The following is a 19,062-nucleotide window of genomic DNA, read 5'->3' on the forward strand; positions in this document are numbered from 1 at the left end:
GGGAGCGGGGAGGGTAAAAAACAAAAGCAGAGTCAAGCGTAACGTAACAGAAAACTGCGCAACTTGTGAAGAGGTGGAAATGCTTTTTAAGTATTAATTTGCGCAAACACTCGACGCAACAGAAAAGCAACGAAAAAACAAAAAACAGAAACAGAGAGGACAAAAAAAAAGTACAAAAGAGGGTGGTGGGAAAAAAACAAGTTAATAAAGCGGCACTGCAAGTGCACCAGCACCAGTAGCAGCAGCCACCCCACAAACCCCACCCAACTGGGGCAAAACGTTTTTCACCACATTTTCTGCTGGTTGTCGGTCGGTCGGTTGGTCGGTCGGTCGTCTGCTGCTCGACATTCTCCTTTGGCCAATGTCTCACTAATTGTTCGGAACATGGCCGAGACACCTAGGACACCCGCAGGACACCTACGTTAAAAGGTTTCTACCCCCCTTGCGCTCTGGCTCCTGCGTTTCATTGCACTTTCCTTGGTCTTGCCGTCATCGTTTCTGCCAGACTCTCTATCATAGTTTTCCCCACTCTTTAGCTCTTCGCTTCCCCGCCACTCGTTCGCTCTTAGTTTCTCCCAAACTCCCTCTCTTCCTTTCATAGTTTTTCCCACTCTTTGGGCACTCGCTCTCAAGTGCATTTTAGCTGTTTTGCGTTAATTGAAAACTTTTTTTGCCGAGCAGATATTCAGTATTTTTCACAGCATGGCAAAAGCAAAAACAAACTGAATTGGAAAAGTTTTCTAGTTTTGCACACTACCAAAACGCAGAGGAAAGAGGGCACAGTGGCAGGGGGAGAGTGGGCGTAAAGTTGTCCTAAGTAGAAGTGCAACTCCAGAGTTTTTAACGCTTTGCCGACTTTCATTTGTTTAGACTTAAAGTCCGCACCTAAAAAAAAAGTAACCAAAACCCAAGTCCCAGAAACAGGACTCAAGGACCCCCCTTGGACTCTGTCTCAAGTTTGTTTGTGTTTCCTCTTAGAATCTGGTGGCCAATTAGTGGGCAGCAGAGGGGTACAGAGGGGCAGTGGAAACTAAAGATGGGACTTTAACTGGCGAACTGGCAGATGGCACTGTACTCTCTTGACTAAATCGGAAATCCACTTTAAGCTCTTTTTCGGGGTGGGTCTTCGAGGGAAATTGTCAAAGAATGAACCAAGGGTCCAAGGTGTTTTTGTGTGTGTTTTTTAATGCGGAAATATGAATCCCAAAAGAAGGAAATCCCTGAGAGCCATTAGGCATCCCAAAGGACACCGCAGGAAGTCCCAAAAATTGACTTAAGCTCGACCGATATACATAGCTTCTCGGGAAAGTTGAATTGGCAAAACTTACGATTGAAGAAACAGAACAGCGAAAGTTTTGTTTAAGTTTTAAGCGAGTTTAATTAAAGGAAAGCTATTTTTGGTTATTTTATGAATTCTTTAGACTCTCTTTGGAAACTCTAATTGAGTCTAACCGTTCCTAAAATTTACTATTTATGAGAAAGTTAAAGTTAAGGGAAACCAAGAACCTACGTCACTCGTTCTGGACTACGTTCCCACTACTTGCATCTTAAATATTAATCTTCACTGTCAAATCTTTAACTGAAATGCTACTCACGATTTCCCGCTGCAGCTTGGCAATGTTGAAATTCGCTTGGGCCAGACGCACACTCAGCGTTGCCACGTCACTCGTCAGCTGGGCCCGTTCGTTGGCATTCCTGTCCACCAGCTTCAGCATCTTGTCCTCGAGACTCTGATTGACCTTCTGGACACGCTTGTGGGACTCGTACAGGCGATCGTACTTATCCTGCCACGCTATCACGCTGTCCTCGAGCTCCACCTGACGTTCCGTCTCCCGCAGGCAGGCGGATTCCAGGGCGTAAAGCTGTGACTGTTTCTCGATTAATGCCTGTTGCAGTTGTTCAATTTCCGTCGTGGCTGCTGTGGGGGCGCCGGATAATGCCACTGCTGTGGAGGTGGCTGTGGCGGTGGCGGAGGCGGAGGCGGTGGGCGTGGATGACACCACCGATGCTGCGGGTGCCGCCTCTGATGCTGTTGCCGCTGTGGCAGCCTGCAGAAAGAGAGAGAACGCACACGCAAAATGAAATTATGAACAGAAAATATTTTTTGTAATTAATTTTACTTCCGTCCGACGAGTGCTGGCGTTGAGTGGGGTTCTGTGTGGCACTTTCAGTGTGTGCGTGGGGTTCGTTCAACGCATATACCGGAGGCTCGGACGGAGGAGACGAACGCTGGACAGACGAGTTGGACGCAAAGTGTCACACAGTTTCGGCTGTGGCTGCTGCAAAAACTCAACTGAAAGCACGCCCTGGGATGCCTGGGGGGTAGACAGCGCCAGCATCAACATTGTACGTGTATTACAAGCGTATCTCTTTCCCACTCTCACTCTCTCTTTCCTTCTCTCCTGCGCTGTGCCATCCATCGGTTTTCATTTTGGTTTTGTTTTAAATAACATTTCCAAAAGCTTTGAGCTCTGGGAGCGTAGCTCTGAACATTTCATGTCATAAAAATGCACGTCATGCCCATAAATTTGTTGACGATAGCGGGGGCGAGGAGAGGCAAAACCATACGTGTACAGTGTGTCCAACCCGTACAGCATCTGCCTGCAGATAAGACAATGCGTTGTGCCAGAGCGAAGCCAGCAATGCCCTAACCAAAACGTTGAGAGATAAGCACGAAAATGAATATTCCCCGCTGTTGCGGGAGCAGGGTGCTCGAAAAAGCTAGAGCTGTCGGCAACGATTAAGCAAAGGATGAAAATGTAGAGCGTAGTGCCCGAGGAGAGCCACGCATAAACAAACACATGTAGAAAGAGAGCGATCTGCCATGGCAAAGCGCGCAGTTCTGGGCACCTAACTGTAAAACGTTCGCTGCTACCTGCGTCGCTTTACTACCTGCTGGCTTCTGGGAAGGGTGCATTTGGATCTAGGGCTTGCTTGCTGCCAGCAGCAGATAAGCAGAGGCTGTAAATGTACACGCAGAAAGAGGACAGCAATATGTAAAGACAACTTGGAGAGAGTCATATAGAGAGAGAGAGAGATAGATCACTGCAGAGCCATAAAGAGAGACCAAACACTATGCAGTGCAATATAGAGCGACAGATTAGAGCGAGCGGAGACTACAGTTAAAACAGCGCAGAGAGCGCAGATCAGAGAGAGAGTGTGCTTTTCTTATCAGTAATCACAATCAGTGCCAAAGCGTGACGAAAACCGATTTTGATGCTTTAAAGAAGAACTTCCATTTGGAACGTAATTTCATTAGCAAGAATATATTTCCCACAAGCCACAAACAATCCTCTAACCCATCGCTCCCTCTCTTTCTCTTCGCCTTGCCATGTGTTACGCAGCACCAGCTAGGAGCCTCATCCATAACGCCTGAGCTCCGGAGCTATCAATATCAATACTCGTCCATCTCCGAACACTCCCGACTACCGCCAGAACTTCCTTGGAAGGCCAAAATCCTTGCCGTTGCAGCCACAGGCGAGACGCAGATGTCGTGGCTCAAAATCAAAGTGCAAACTACATTCTCAAACAACTAATTGGATTAACTTGGCTAAAAAAGAGGGGAGCCATGGAACGGGGTACGAGTACGAGCCAGAATGTCGCCAGTGGAAACTTTGTCTTTGGTTCCTCCGTCAACTCGAATCCCCCTGGCAACCAACCCCGCTCCGCACCCACCCATCGTATCATATGAGCTTGCCTTTCGTCACATGCTGCTCCCTCCTCGGGGCGGCGGGGCAAAGGCGGAAAGACTAACTGTCTTCGTAGCTCCGCTCCTCAAACCTAAAAACTGCAAAATGTACACAAAATTTAATTAAAAAAGGTTTTTCGGGTTGGAAAGTTGCTTGGCTTCTTCGCTGACTTGGCCTCTTTCGAGGCGGTCTCTTTTTTTTGTCCTCTGGCTTTAACGGGTTCGTATTTTCCACAAAGAAAATAATTTTTCCTCGCCTACACACCCGCAATTCTTTGGCACTTTCTGCTAACGCATAAGAAAATTCAATTTATAGTTTATTTGAGTGCGTGTGTGTATGTGTGTGGGAGTACGGGGGGCGTGGCAAATTGCCAAAGACAGACAATGCTATTAATTAATTTAGAAACCATTTTCCGAGCGGAAGAAGGCGGCAGCAATTAAAACGGAACCAGTTAAAGTGTCCATCGGGGGGGACTGGCTAGGAAAAGCAAAGGCCATGGACGGTCCGAGAGTTGTACATGTGTGAGTGTGGGCAATCCAAAAGTTTCCCCAGAGTTTATGTGTATGATATGTGGGAAAATATATGAGGGAAAACATCCTGTGCCATTTTGGAAAGTTATCTCCACTCCCCGAGCCCCCCTAGCCATGGCATTATTTGTTTTGGATTTGCTTTTCAGTTATTAAAACCATTTTCGTGTGTGTGTTTTATGTTTTTCCAACATGTTTTGTCATCGTACGTGTTAGTTTTTTGTTTGCCGCTTGTTTTTCAAATAATTTATTAAATGCCTGCCGCCTTTTTCTGATACAACAAACAACACACAAATGATTTTACATCCTGATGGATGGATGCTCTGTGTATTGACTTTTTTGGTTGAATCCTTTTAATTGTTGTTATCAAAAGGGATTACGCACATAAATTGAATAATAAATGCAGCTGCATGTCGTTTTTTTTTGTTGTATTATGCACAAACATAATTTGATAAAAGAGTAAATATCAGAGACGTGATGTTGCTTACTTTATTTATGGGATTATTGTGCAAATTCTGAACGTGAACGTGCTGCGTTTCGAGGCCAAAAAAAGAAGTCAAAGAGCACCGTTGGAATTTTTCTCAATTTGTATATAATATCTGCATACTGCCCATTCCTTATAATCTTTTGAAGCAAAGTGCCTTTTCCATCCTTTCGAACCGTGCAATCTATATATTTCTTCTGCAAACTTTTCTAATTCATTTTTCTGCTTCCGTTCTTATGGTTTCTTTCTCAGCATTTCCATGGCCTTAACCCGCAGCCTCTGAAAGCTTGGACAACTCGAGAGAAACTTTTAAATATTAATTGAGTCATGAGGTGTTAAACTTGTCCTTCCTTGAGACACATGCCTCAGCCTTAAGACGACGCCTTGCACATAATCAAATCCTTTCTAAACAACTTTTAACTCTCAAGTTTTTTTTTATCAGGTTAAAGGACTTTCGCCCACACACTTTAAGGAGTTTTTTTTGTGCAGCCTTTGTTTTCTGTCAATGCCCTCTTGAAGCCCTTTTTTCAGCTGCTCATTTTTCTTGGTTAAAGCAAACTTTCGAAGCTACTTCATGACTTTCCGAAACCATTTTCTAATTGTCATCCTCTTCCGCGTCCTGCTGGAAGTAAGTGTAAGTATTCGAACAGACAGAAAAGTAATGAGAGAAAAGCTTGTGGGGAAAAACGTGGCAAAAATGTTGGGAAAAAGAGTGGGCGAAGAGTGGGGTGCGGGAAATGGAGTTGTCATTATTTATTATGTTGCTCAAGTCTTTCATTAGTCCACTGGCATTTTTGTGTCCTCTTTCATTTTGTTGCCAAAAGAAGCAAACGAAAATGAGTGGAAGGGAACAAACGAGCAAGAATTCTCTTATCAACCTCATTGAGGATGTTGTCACATTCCTTTTCCGCTTATTTACAGTTATTTGGTTGCTCATTTTCTGCCAAAATCCCGCACCCAGGACCACCTTCAAAGGATTAAAAAAAGGGAAGCTGAAGGCGTCGTTTGTCTGCGAGTCAGGCGCCATGAATAAAAAGTGTAATTCCCATCATTATTGGGGAGCTCTCGGGGTGCGCTCCTTTTCTGCCTGATTGACCTTGGCTTACCCTGATTTCAGTGGATAATTACAGATCAGAGCGCCGCCCCTAACCCACAATCCCAATTCCCCAGTGGTTTTTGGGTAATGTTATTTCAGTAACCAAAAACCCGCGCAAAACTTTCTTCGCGCAATCGATAAGCAAATGTTGTAAACATCCATGGATGTGCCTCTGTGGAATGGCAGAAAACACTTGGGTAAACAATATTTGATGGGAAACGGTGCGGCCAGTGATGAATGGGGGAAGTAAGGTCAATTGCTGTGACCCCAGAGCCAGCGTATGCGAACGCGGAATGTCTTGCCTGCCTGCCATCGCCATTCGCCATTCTCCATTCTCCAAGGCATCGCTGACATTTAACACAAAACGACGCGAGTCCTGTCAATGCCAATGTCCCGGCTGGCAGCAGGGAGGCTTGGGGCAGGCAGTTTAGGTGTGGGGCTGTGCACAGTGACGGAATGTTTATGCGAATGCTTGGGCACAAAAACATACGTGACGTGCCTCAGTCTGTGGCCCTATCCATGGCTCTGATGTCTTTGGCTCTATTCCCGACTCGGTCTCTACTGCTGTCTCTATCGCTGGCATCGTCTCTATCTCTGGCTCCAACTAAGGTCCTGGCCCCGCCGCCCCGCTCTTCATGTGTGGCTGCTTAAGCAGCGGAAGCAACTGACAGCTGAAGGAATGGTAACAAGAGGAGCCAGCGAAGCACTGGCATCGAGTCGAGTCGAAATCCCTCAGCTGGAAAAATGCCTTCAACTTCAGCCCGTGACAGTTTCCTGCCTCTCCTGCCTGTTATGTCAAACTTGCTCTCATATTTTTCACTCAACTGAAACTTCTCGATGACTTTTTCTCAATGCGATGACGGATGGGCGTGGACATGTGGGTGTGTAATTAGGATAATGCTTCAAAGCTGGATAAATATCCCTGACATTCGATATGAGATGAGGCTTCTGGCATTCCTTGGTTTTGATTACAAGTGTTTAAGCTGCAGTTAAAAGGAAAATTAAAGCCAGGAAAAAGATATTAAGTGCTTCCTTTGGGCAGTTAAAGTTTTGATTAATTATTTGCTGCCTCAAGTGGTGCCCAATAAAGGTTAATAAATCAATTTCAATTAGATTATTAGCTGCAATGGGAAGGAGAAAGCTCTATGGCAAATTTGTTTAACTTTTAAGTGACTTTAAGTAAAGAAACCCCAAACCAACGACAAAGACAAATGCACGTACGTCGCTTGTGTTCCCATGGCCACTTTCCTCCACTCGGAAATCCACAATAATCTCTGGCTAAAAACTTTAAACTAAACTTTAGCTCCACTGTGCATTATCTTTATCCCCACAGCAGTGGGCATCCCGCCCCACCAACCCGCTTCTGCTCTGTGTCTGCTCTTGGCCTGTGTTTGGGTACACATTTTGTACATATTTTGCCGAGTGACACATTATGTTAATACATTCTACAGTTTAATGCGGGCAAATATTGAGCGGCACACACACGTACACTCGTACACACACTAACACACATGTAACACATGAAATTTATGTATATTTTGATGACATTTTGAACGCATAACGCACAAAATGTCAAATACATAAAAATGAAAAGCCAACGACAAATGGCAGGGAATAACGAGCAACATACAAGTGAAAGAGTAAACCAAAGGGCGGGGGAGGGAAATCATTTCCAAAATACACGCACATTTCTGTATCCCCTGCATCCCCTGCATCCCCTCCATCCTGTTAGCTCTATCCTTTCCCCCCTTTAGGGAAATATATCGAATAACACCAAAGCGGAAATCGATGACGGCCATTTTGCTGTAAATTGAGGCATTTTGCCCCAACGCTTTTGTAATTGTACGACTGAAAAGATGAGGGATTCCATAGAGTGGAGTGTGCAGGCACATGGACAGGGCAAATACTGATTGGTATAGGGGGAGCAGCGATATCTCTATGGGATATCTCGCTGGCACTCGCCTCTGCTTGCGACACATTCGCTTTTGCTATTTTTAGACCGATTTTCATTTAATTTGCTTTCCCATGGCTGCATAACTAAAAATGGCAGAAAGCCGGTAGCAGCGGATATACACCGCAGGAGCAGAGAGAGAGGAAGCGTGGACTGGGGCAGCTTGAGGGAAGAGTGGCGGCCCGGTTGCCGGTTTATGTTTTTCAATTACAGCAACCGCAAAATTTGCAATTTAGATAGCAATTTTTAGGTGAACATTTTCGGTGTGCGCGAGTATATATTCCATCCATCCATTAATTGTAAATTTCAAGGGTATATTCTATGGTAGCAGAGTTCAGTTTGTTCCTGAAGCCTAGGGTATATGCTAGTCTATATCTTGGTAGTGCTTCCTGGCCTCTATTAGAGCACCATCATCACCGTACAGTACGAGTATTCCATGCAATTTGCCAAATTGTGCGGCACAAAATGAATATGGGGAAAGAAGAAACCCCAGCCTGCCACAAAGCGGGGGCAGCAGAGAGTTTCAGGCATGCCACACACATCTGCCTGTCGTATATATATCCTCTATATAAGCTTAATTCCAATTTCTAGTCAATTACGCAAATTCGAAACAAAATTCGTTTTTTTTGGGAAGAAAATTGATTGGACTCACATTTTTTGGGTTAAAATAAAGTTAAGAAAAATCTTGTTAGCGTAAATAAATTAAGCAATAAATTGCACAGTGATGAAATATATGCCTGATAACTTTTCACGGCGCAAACAGTTAAGTGGCTTAGGGTGGGGGTGTGAGGGAAATTCTCTAATCATTTTAATTGACATTTAAATTATTTGCGAGATCCGTCCTGGCCCTCGCTTTGTCTCTGCATAATTATTTGTCTTGCAGTTTGCTTCCGGCTCATGTGCAACCCCTGCCCCTGCCCCTGCCCCAGCATTATCTCTGTCTGTGTGTGTTCAGAGACTTGGAAAATCCGTGTGCAATGTCAGCTTTGAGTTGTGCCACTGAATGCAGCACCAAGAAGAGAGACAGATGGCACTAGAATGCAGCAGGAAGGCAGCGAGCGAGAGGTGACTATGCGAGTGCAACGTGGCGTATGATTAATGCAAAAAAAGGATAAGGGGAAGCGAAAAACTAAAGAAAATATTATGCGTGTGTGTGTGAATGGGTGCACAGCGCAAGGCCAAAGCATAGTTGGGAGAGCACAACTGCTACTGTGGCATGCAACATAGTTGCTTCTGCATGTGGCAAGATATGAAAAGCTAGTGGCATAGTCAAAGCCAATGAGTGCCAAGGGGAGTGCCAAGTGGAATCGATTAAAAGAGAGAAAACACTGATTGAATTTTTGCAAAGCCAGAAGCCAGGACATATGGGGGAATGCGATGGGAATGCGAATCCAAAGACAAAGAAAGCGTAGCCGTGGCAGTGGCAGTGACTGTGACTGTGGCACAATAATAACATTCAAACCTCCCCCGAAGCAAGCGATGCCGCCGATGCCAATTTCCTTTGGCTACGGTTTGGCTCTTTGGTTTTCCTTTTGCGGCTCCTCCCAGAGAAAAGCCAAAAAGGGAAATAAGCAATTTCAGCAAATAAATCGTAAAAAGTAAAAGTAATAAAATCACGAAAATGAGAAAAAGAACTCACACACATGAGAGAAACGGTAGCAAAAGAGATGCGAAAATGGAGAGAGAAGAAAGCTGATGAGAAAATGAAAATATTTGCAGCTATCAAAAACAGACAGCAAACGCAATCGAAGTACACCGAAATCTGAGACACAAAGAGCGAAAGTCAGGGAGAGAAGATGCGGAGATACTCCTATCAGGGAGTGCCAAGACTCCTGAGCATGAGATAACAGTTAATGTGGTGCCAATTGTGGTGCCAAGAGTGGGGCCAAGTGGTGCTGGCTGGGTGGGCTCTGATTAAGAAAACACGCCAACAAAAAGGGGGCGCAAGCAAACACACATTAAGGATTTAATGAATAAAACATGAAGAAAACTCGTAAAAGTTATGAAATTACGAGTATTGATTCCTTACGGGGTGGAATCCTTCAAGATTTCTTTGTTGTGTTTGGGCTTTAAGTTTGGGCACCCAAAATGTTGCCTTGAAATGAACAAAGGAAATGCTGTACCGATTTCCTGTGTATGAGCATTCCATGTGCTGGAAATAAGCATTAATTTCTCAGTAATTTATTACTAAAAGAAAACGCAAAGATGCTTTTCCATATACCGATAAGAAAAAGCAATCAAACTTTGCATCTTTTATTGGAAGAAATAATTAAAGAATTTATGAAAATATTTCATTATTTTCAGAGTAAATAATCACTCAAAGAAACCTTTAACTTCCATGGAATTATACGCCTTAAATGCTACCTAAATAGTGTCTGAATAGTATATAAGAATATATGATACCTCTTCTTGGTAGATGATTGTTCCATGATCTCTTAAAAAGCAGGTCAAAGCTGCACTAAAACCCCTGTATATCCCTAAGATTTATACCCTACCCAAACACAAACAAGAAAACACTTGGAATCCATTCCAAACTCTGCCAAACAATCATTTGTTTCATGCCCTGCCCCCAAATACTTCAATCTAATTGATTTCTTCGATAGACAAAGATCTCTGTCAGCTGCCGGATTATGCCCCCAACCAAACTATCAGCCCCCAAAGACGAATGCTAATCAGGGGAGAAAGGCGAAGCCAAAACAAAATGAAAATACCAAAGGGAAATTCAACAGAAAATGGTAGCATGGAGTCATATGAAGTCATACACTTGGAACTTTTCCATTTTCCATCATCTTACTCTCGCTCTGACTCTCTCTTTGTCTGTCTCCCAGCGACAGATAAAGGAAAACCCCACTGCCACACACACACACAAACACAGACTCAGACTTACACACAAATGCATAGTTTTTGTCTATAAGAAAAAAGGAAATGAGCAAGACATTGAGTCACCTCAAATGAAATGGGAATGGGAATGGGGGCTGGAGGTGGAGGTGGAGACAACAAATATGTATGTGGGAGGAGGGAGTGAGCGTGGAAAAGCAATCAAAATACGAACCAGAGACAAAGGAGAAGATAAATAAAGGCAGACAAGCAAAATATTGCCTTTTGGGGCAAAGCAACAAACAGGGGGAGGGCGTGGAAGGGGCAAACATGCCGCAGAGCGAGTGAGCGAGTGTGTGGCAGGTGTTTTTGGCTTTGGTGGTGCTTTTGGCTTCTCCTTTTTTTATAGATGCAACAATAAATTAAATCAAAACGACTAAATTTGACCTTGAACATGTGCTACAGGGGCATAAGGGCGTGCGGGGCAGGGGGCATGGCAGAGTCCAAAGGGCCAGAATGATCACATCAAGGATGCACATGGAAGGGCAAGCAATTTTATGGCCCTGCCACATGCTGCACACACACACAAACACACACACACACACAGTACATTGGCGGTCAGTGGCAGGGCCATGAACCCTGCAGCTGTATAACTCGCCCACACCCCTCCCCTCTCTTGCTCCATCTCTTTCGTTGTGGATGGCAGGACCTTTGGGGCAATTTCCTTGCCACATTCGTGTGCATCATGCAACTGTTTCTGCAGCTGTATATGTGAGCAAATAAGCATAACGAGCAGCCATATCCTTGGGGATGCTGTATGCTGATGGGGCTAGCTCCAGCATCAGCTCCTGCTCTCAGTCTATCCCTCTCGCAGCCGCCCTCTTCCTCTGGCACATTACGCATCCAGCAGCCAACGTGACTCACCAAGGAAAACTCTTTCGTTGCACCGCCAAATTGAAATATTATGCATGGGGCAGCATTAAAAAATATGCAAGGAAAGTGGAAACGGAAGCAGAAGCACAATCGAAACGAAATATATACTCGTATACCCCTACAGAGTTATGTATGAACAATTATGAGACAAAGATATGACCAATTTCCGAACAGGAAGAAACTCAAATGGGGAAATGGCACTGGTTAACGTGAGTTTCGTGATCAATATAAAATTTAACTCGCACTTTAAATGTTAATACTGGGATGGGAAACATTAAGAGGAACATTATGAAACTATGCATGCAATTTTGAATGATTAAAAATGTTTTAAGAATATGTTCCAATAATTTTTAATAGAATTTCTATATTTTTAAACACTTTTCATGGACCATTCTTTTAACATTCGTGCAGCTCTCATGGAAATTTCCAACAATCTTTGGGGTAACACATTTGAAACCCAAGTGGAAAGATATTCTCATTGTTTGAATATAAAAGTTATGGGAATTCTTTTAATTCTTTGATCAGCATAAAGGTTAAACCCACTCTAACCCATATAATCTCTTATAAACCATGCAAACTATTCGCTTTTAAATATATTTATATTTAAAAAATATAATAGCCACTTTTTGGGTAGTTTCCATTCTAGTAATCTCTACTGTAAAACCAATTATCTCTGATGAGCATTTGAAATATCATTTAATAGTATTTATTCTTCAATTTTATATCCATTAGATGTCCACAGGTACAGCCGATTCATCCAAAGTAAAATTAAACCACAACTTCTATCTAATATCCATTCATCTCGGTTAATCCTGGGGCACAGCTTCAGAAAAAAAGTCACGAAAACAACAACAGCAGGGAGAATAAATACCAGAGGATGCCGTAGGATGCAGATCCTGTAAACTAGAATGAAGCGAGAGAGAGAGAGAGAGAGCGAGGGCCATTGTATACACGGAGGTCACAACGAGCTGACTGTCCCACTCCCCACTCGTCCTCTCTCCACCCCCTTGGGTCTGACTTTTGTTTTGGCAAACGGCATGAAACGAGCTTCCCTTTTGCCATCTCTCTCTCTCTCTCTCTCTCTCTCTTTCTGTGTGTTGCCGGCTAGGGGCAGCATCATTAACATTATGTAAGCTGGCAACAACCGGCGACACTGACAGCAGCAACAGACGTTAAAGGCTCTCTCTCTCTCTCTATCCACTCTCCATTCTCCATTCTACTATGCCCCACAACTTTCGCCCTTTGCCTCACCTGCCACACACTCTGTTTATCCTCTGTCTCTCCCCTTCTCTCTGCCTTGCTTCTTTCCTCTTCCCTCGTGCCTGAGGCAGGTATGCCCGAAGTTGTAATTTATGCTCTGACAAAATGGCGCACAAAAAAACATCGAGGAAATGGGTGGCGAAAAGGAGGCAAAAGCCTCTCACGTAATGGCAACTATGGCGGCTAGAAAGGGGTGGCAGGCAGGGTGGCAGCCCGGCATAGTTGCACTTGACGGGGCAGCCACTTTTATATATTTATGTTATATATCTGCCTTATATATACGGCAGGAGTTTGGCCTTTGCGGTGGCATAAATTAAAGCCTCGCATTAAGGTCTGGCCAAAAAAATGTTTCATTTGAAGTTCAGCCGATCAGAGATGAACAGCTCTGAACGGAGACTGATTCGCTGAAGACTTCAGAGAATATTCAATTTGTTTTGTGAGCATTTTCCATACAAATTTCCCTCAAGCAAACTTTAATGGCTTTGGCCATAAAACGAGAGGAAAACCTTGCAGAAATGTTTATCTTTTTTCACCACAATGCCAAAAGCCTGAACAAAGTCCAAAGATATACACTTGCGTGTGTATGGAGATGTTCGTGTAATTCTGTGTGTGGCATTCGGCGGGCTAGGTGAAAAAGTTTCGGGCAAACTGCATAAGCGAAACTTCTTATAAAGTCTATAAAATGTAATGACTCGCGCTACATGCGCGCATCTCTTGGCAAAGTATGCAACAAAAAGTTCCACTGACTTTGACAGCCACAGCGACAAGAGAAGAGAGCGAGGCAGAGGACAGACAGCAGACAGGCGACGGCTCTGAGAATTACTGTAAGGAAAATTCCTGCAGGAAAAACTCAACTTGTGCAGAGACGACTCCCAGCGGTGAGGATTTGATTAAAGCTGATTTTTGGCAGCAGAGCTCTAAAGACTTTATTCAATTGGGTAAAGTTTAGGCAAAGTTCAAGGTTTGCCCTGCAAATGGGAATGCACTTTCCGAGTGTGTGTCTAGAGCCGGACAGGAGTCAAGGCTATGCACTGATTTAGAAGCAAAGGAGAACTTAGCAATTGAACTATTGATTAAGGAAATAAAATCCTAGCTAAAATATACATTTCTTTCACCTTAACCCTTCATTAAGCTATCATTCAGACAAACACTAAGCCAGAAATAGAAACATTTCATTCTGTGACGTCAACTCAATCAAATGGTAGTGTGCCTGCACTTGAAATGCCATTCCAAGGCGGAAAGAGTGTGCTGTTTTGAAGGACTTTCTGTGCCACAAAATGTCAAATCACCAAACACCAACCAATACCAGAGCAAATCAAATTTGCATGCAACATCGCGTCCAAGTGTGGGGTTCATCGGAATGAATTGGGTGGTAGGGGGGAATGGAACCGAAATCCGCTTGCAAAATGCCAGCTATTTATATTTGTCCATTGGTGTGCTTTCCCTTCCTGTTTGGTGTACGTGTAAGCTGTTGTGATGGTGTGTGTGAGACATGTCTGCACTTGTCACACAGATTCTGCCGATTAGAAATTAATCGAATTTCACTGTCGAATCGAAAGCAGTTCGGTGGGTTTTTGCGTCAGGAAGTACTCGAGACGTTGGGCGAGCGGGCGCCCATGCTGTTTCCATGGTAATGTTTCCATGCAAAAAACAAGCAGCCAGCCACATGCCAAACACTCTCACACACACACACACACAGTTACACTCTCCATTCAGTCACACATATACATACACGCAAATACAATCAAAACACACACACACAAGACTGCCTCCATACACTGACACTGAATGTTACGCAGTCGGCAGGCGGTCTTTCAGGCAAAATACAAGCCTAATAGCTGATAAGCTTCATTCATTTATGTAAGAAAAACCCAGTGGGAAGAGCAGCGGCCTCCTTCCAATTGGATTTTCATTTGAATTTAATTTGATTTGTAACGTGCATTCCGCCTCTCTATAAGGGAGCTTGCCTCTCTCACCTGTTCCACAATTGTCGACATTTTTGGTGCTGGGGATATTTCACGCCCGCTTGTTGGATTTTCTATCACTTTTGCTGTTGTGCAGAGCTTTGTTTAAGGCAAATCCTGTGTGAGTTTCATTCATATTCTGCCACTGCACCGCATTTTGTTGTTGTGATTATTTCTTGCTGCTCTTCGATTTTTAATGAACGACGAAATTACTGTAATGTACGGTGGTGGAATCGAAAACTACGCGACTTTTTCCTTGTCCGCGGCGGCGCCCGAGAAAGATTGAGGCAGCAAAGTCCAGTGTCCTTCCCAGGACATTTTTTCTACTACTGTAGCGCAGGGAATGTGCAAAAAGGTATGGACAATGAGGCAAAAGCCCGGCAGCACACAAACTTCATGCTGTAAAGCTCGCTTCGTCGCGTTCTTCTTCACATGCCATGCTTGCTATTTTGTATGAGTTTTGAGAAAGATATACACTGCCGTTATAGACCATTTTGATTTAATTATATTTTTTTTTGGTATTTAATCGCTACAGCGAATATTTAGAATCGATATATTTAGAGCACAAGTCTTGGGGAATCTATTGTTACTCAAGGAGTAGGTGGAGGCTGTCGGTTGTTGTGATGGTTGTCTGTGATGTTTGAAATGTCTCCTGATGGAATGTTACGTTATCGACTACTTGTTGCTTTTCAAACGGTATTTGAACACCCTATTTTCATTAATTAATTTTAATATTTGTTATTCCAAATTACTTTTAAACATTTATAATAGCGCTATCTCAAAATGATTAAATTCCACAACTTAATGTTTCCACCGGTAAACGTTAAATATGCAAGTTGTATTAGTACAAGAAGGTGCGTCGAAACGGAACTACCTACAACACTGTATTGAAAGGTGTATTAGCCCAAGCAGGTAGTTACTTTAGTTTCGATAGATCGATATCAGCACGTGCAAGAAAGCAAGAGTGATAACATTCTCTCACATTTTGTTGTTAATAATTAGGAATATTCTACAGAAACCGTAACCTGCGCATCATGTTCCGCCTGCAACAAGCTCAACCCGATCCTGCCGAGGAGCAGACGCGTGTGGCATCCGAGGTTCGCTTCAGCTTCATCATTTTCGGCAGTCTCATTGCCGCCATCCGTCTGGGTAAGTTTTTCCAGCTGCAAAATTATGTAAAATGTGTGTACTCATTCTCATTTTGCTCTTATCCCCAGCTCCTATTGTACTGAAGCAGTTGAATAATGCCTAAACAGCAAACAAAACCAAATGGCACCACAACGAAGCAGCTGGCATGCAGCCGCATTATCAATTAATTGTTATAATCACTCAGTTATGATGGAATTGCAAACCTTAATACACAATGCATTTATTTAAACGCACAGTGATCAACAACAGCTAGTTTAATGTGTAATTAAAGCCTTATGAGGTGGCAAATGCCCATGTTCATGAAATTGTTTATTTTAATGTTGCAGTCGAACATAAAAAGTAAATAAATATTCAATTAAAATGCTATCGCACTACAAACGATATATCGATATGTGCCAGAGTTGCCAAAATTCGACCCGCACCTCGCCCAGTTTGAGCAACAATGTGCCATGAAGTTCAGGGTATGTTGATAGTTGGGTGGGTTTTTCCTGGCACGCGTTGCGATTTCTGGGCCATTTTGCCTGTTGTCCATACCCCTTTTTTCATCATAGCGGGGAACACTATTTAGCCAATTTTGAATAAGTTAATAGATAAAATATAAACAAAAGTAGGTACAAAACATGTCAATACGAGAGGAAGTGATAATAGCAGCTTGGAAGAAATAGTTGAAACCTTAACTAAAACAAATAGGGTATGTCCATACGCCGTAAATATGTTGTTGATATGTGTATAAACAGCTGGCAGCAAGCGGACGGACGGACGGACGGATTGGATGGACAAAAATGAAAACGTAAAAACCATTTATTTGATTGGCGAAACGGAAGAGTACAACGACAACGACAACCACAACAAGTGACAGTCAGAGCCACCTACGCAGATAACAGACAGTGGGGTCGGCAGGCACGAGCGGGACGCGGGAAATTGCACAAACGACAAACATATGGATGGATCCATAAACTCTCCAGATAGCGCAGCGACGAAGAAGTAATGTGAGTAATTATCGGCTGTTTGTTGTCTTTTAGACTGGTCTTATATTGTTGTTAACTTCTTACGTTGTGGCGCAGCCAGCAAAACACACAAAACCCACCGATAATGGTGGCCGCAAAGTACGAACGCCTCAATTCCCAGAGTGGAGGGGGTGGCGGCGGTTGCTCTGGCGGTGTTGGCAGCAGCAGCGGAGCCGATGACGATGACTGCGAGGAAATCGAACTGGGCAAGAAGACAACGTCGTCGACGACGACGGCAACGACAACGCTGCAGAATGGCAAAGACAGACGACTGGCGAGCAACTTCAAATACGTGAACAGCAGCAGTAGCATTGGTAGCGGCATTGGAGCAGGCGGCAGTGACGTTGCAGCCACGTCGGCACAGGAGAAGATCATGGCGCGTCAGTCAGATGCGCGCATCAAGCAGATGGCCATTGGCACACTGGTCATCATTATGGCCTATCTGGCGCTCTCCATTATGCTGACCTTCTACCAAACGGACATCAATCGCGAGATGCCCTTCCCCCTCACCATTGTCACGTATCACCTCATACTGAAATTCCTTCTGGCCGCCCTCGTGCGCAGGATCTACAAGATGCGCGTGGGCCGATCGCGTGTGCAGCTGGACTGGCGTGTGGCACTGCGCAAAATGGCACCCACTGGCGTGGCCAGTGCCATTGACATTGGCTTCTCCAATTGGGGCCTGGCCCTGGTGCCCATATCGCTGTACACAATGACCAAATCATCCACGATAGTGTTTATACTGCTGTTTGCCATAGCTTTAGGATTGGAAAAGAAGGTGCGTTGGGATACGAGAGGGAGTGGCTTTATTGTATACTCTCTTTTCCCCTTTGTTAGAGCTGGTCTCTGGTGTCTATTGTGGGCCTCATTGGCGCTGGCCTGGTGATGTTTACCTACAAGTCCACGCAGTTCAATGCCCTGGGCTTCTTTTTCATTTTGTTCGCCTCGCTGAGCAGCGGCCTGCGCTGGAGTTTCGCACAGTTTATAATGCAAAAATCAAAGCTGGGACTGCACAATCCCATTGACATGATTTACTACATGCAGCCATGGATGATTGCCTCGCTGCTGCCGCTTGTTTTTGGCATTGAAGGTGCGTAATGAATGAATTCCTCCAGCAAGTTCCCGCCTGTAATCTCTGTCTCCTTGCAGGTGTCAAGCTGTACGCTGTGGCGGAGCATCTGAAGTTGTACACGACGGATGAAATAACGTGGGCCATTGCCAGAATAACTGTTGGCGCACTGCTCGCGTTCCTCATGGAGTTCACCGAATTCTTGGTGCTGTGCAAGACCTCCAGTCTGACACTCTCGATTGCGGGCATATTCAAGGACATTTGCCAGCTATTCCTGGCCGTCACGCTCAAGAAGGATCAACTGAGTCCCATCAATTATGTGGGTCTGGTTGTCTGCCTAGCGGGCATTGCCTGCCATCTGTGGCACAAATACTCCACCATGGCCGAAGCGGAGAAGCAGCACAAGGAACTGCAATTGGACAACGATCATGACGACCTCTCGGCGGAGTATAATTTCAGTGATGGTGGAGCTGCTGGCGGTGGTGCGGATAATTCCATTGCTGGCATTCATGTGAGATCTCACTCGACGCTGACGGTGCCATTGCTGGAGCAAACCGACTCGGAGGATGAGTCGGGCAATGATCTGAACAACAAACAGAACTCATCTGATGTCATATTCGATGTGCTCAAGCGACGCGACATGCAGCGATGAGGCAGCAGCAGCAGCAGCAGCAGCCATTCCCCCTCGCTGGTCCTGTAAATGTTGTAAATTTCAAAATGTTTCTTATTGTTGGCTGGCAGATAAGTGACATAGTTAGTACCCCTCTCTCCCTCCCCTGCCACTCTGTCTCTACATTCTCTCGGACATTCTTGCATTTGAAATTAGGCTAGAAGACTTTTCTTCCCTTTTGGGAGCAATAACAAATTATAATTTAATGTTAACAACTGAAGCTGCATTGTGGGAGACGCTGTAGATTCCTCTTAAGAGTTCCCATTGGCAGCTGCAGTTCCATCTATTTTAGTATTAGCATTTTTGAAATGGATCATTCCTTAATTCCCTCCTCCTACTCCTCCGTCTATGTCTCCTCCTGCCACTCTCGACTTTTTTGTGCATTATTTTGTTGCCTAGAAAACTGTTTTCCTTTAGTTAATAATAACTCTTTTATTGTTGATTTT

General features: G+C 44.2%; 3 protein-coding genes across 6 annotated transcripts in view; 2 read left to right on the forward strand and 1 right to left on the reverse strand.

The window, feature by feature from the left end:
* LOC117893684 overlaps positions 1 to 15,021 on the reverse strand; it is a 39,644-nt gene extending 24,623 nt beyond the window's left edge. For both annotated transcript variants that reach the window (XM_034800374.1, XM_034800373.1), the window contains exons 1-2: positions 14,734 to 15,021; positions 1,596 to 2,048 (exon numbers count right to left, since the gene is read on the reverse strand). In XM_034800374.1, coding sequence (XP_034656265.1) covers positions 1,596 to 2,048; positions 14,734 to 14,754 — 474 coding nt within the window. In that variant the 5' untranslated portion in view covers positions 14,755 to 15,021. The remainder of the gene's footprint in view (positions 1 to 1,595; positions 2,049 to 14,733) is intronic.
* A 641-nt stretch (positions 15,022 to 15,662) lies between these two features.
* On the forward strand, positions 15,663 to 16,113 carry LOC117893742. Its single transcript, XM_034800471.1, has 2 exons — positions 15,663 to 15,870; positions 15,939 to 16,113. Exons 1-2 carry the CDS (start codon positions 15,756 to 15,758, stop codon positions 15,971 to 15,973), a joined length of 150 nt encoding a protein of 49 aa, XP_034656362.1. The 5' UTR covers positions 15,663 to 15,755; the 3' UTR covers positions 15,974 to 16,113.
* Positions 16,114 to 16,469: 356 nt separating this feature from the next.
* On the forward strand, positions 16,470 to 19,062 carry LOC117893089 (solute carrier family 35 member C2). Of its 3 annotated transcripts, none has more exons than XM_034799516.1 (4): positions 16,470 to 16,859; positions 16,939 to 17,655; positions 17,715 to 17,967; positions 18,027 to 19,062. In XM_034799516.1, the coding sequence occupies exons 2-4, from the start codon at positions 16,963 to 16,965 to the stop codon at positions 18,596 to 18,598; spliced, it is 1,518 nt and encodes a 505-aa protein (XP_034655407.1). In that variant the 5' UTR covers positions 16,470 to 16,859; positions 16,939 to 16,962; the 3' UTR covers positions 18,599 to 19,062. The 3 variants fall into 3 exon arrangements, with proteins under 3 accessions (XP_034655407.1, XP_034655406.1, XP_034655405.1); XM_034799515.1 differs by having other exon boundaries at positions 16,943 to 17,655; XM_034799514.1 differs by having other exon boundaries at positions 16,471 to 16,859; positions 16,935 to 17,655.

The sequence above is a fragment of the Drosophila subobscura genome, chromosome J (assembly GCF_008121235.1).
Source record: "Drosophila subobscura isolate 14011-0131.10 chromosome J, UCBerk_Dsub_1.0, whole genome shotgun sequence".
Taxonomy (NCBI): Eukaryota; Metazoa; Arthropoda; class Insecta; order Diptera; family Drosophilidae; genus Drosophila; species Drosophila subobscura.

Coding starts and splice junctions, on each gene's coding strand:
- LOC117893742 (XM_034800471.1), top strand. CDS start 15,756: ATGTTCCGCCTGCAACAAGCTCAACCCGATCCTGCCGAGGAGCAGACG. Junction 15,871..15,938: donor CATTGCCGCCATCCGTCTGG/GTAAGTTTTTCC, acceptor TCTTATCCCCAG/CTCCTATTGTACTGAAGCAG.
- LOC117893089 (XM_034799516.1), top strand. CDS start 16,963: ATGGTGGCCGCAAAGTACGAACGCCTCAATTCCCAGAGTGGAGGGGGT. Junction 17,656..17,714: donor CTTTAGGATTGGAAAAGAAG/GTGCGTTGGGAT, acceptor CCCCTTTGTTAG/AGCTGGTCTCTGGTGTCTAT. Junction 17,968..18,026: donor GCTTGTTTTTGGCATTGAAG/GTGCGTAATGAA, acceptor GTCTCCTTGCAG/GTGTCAAGCTGTACGCTGTG.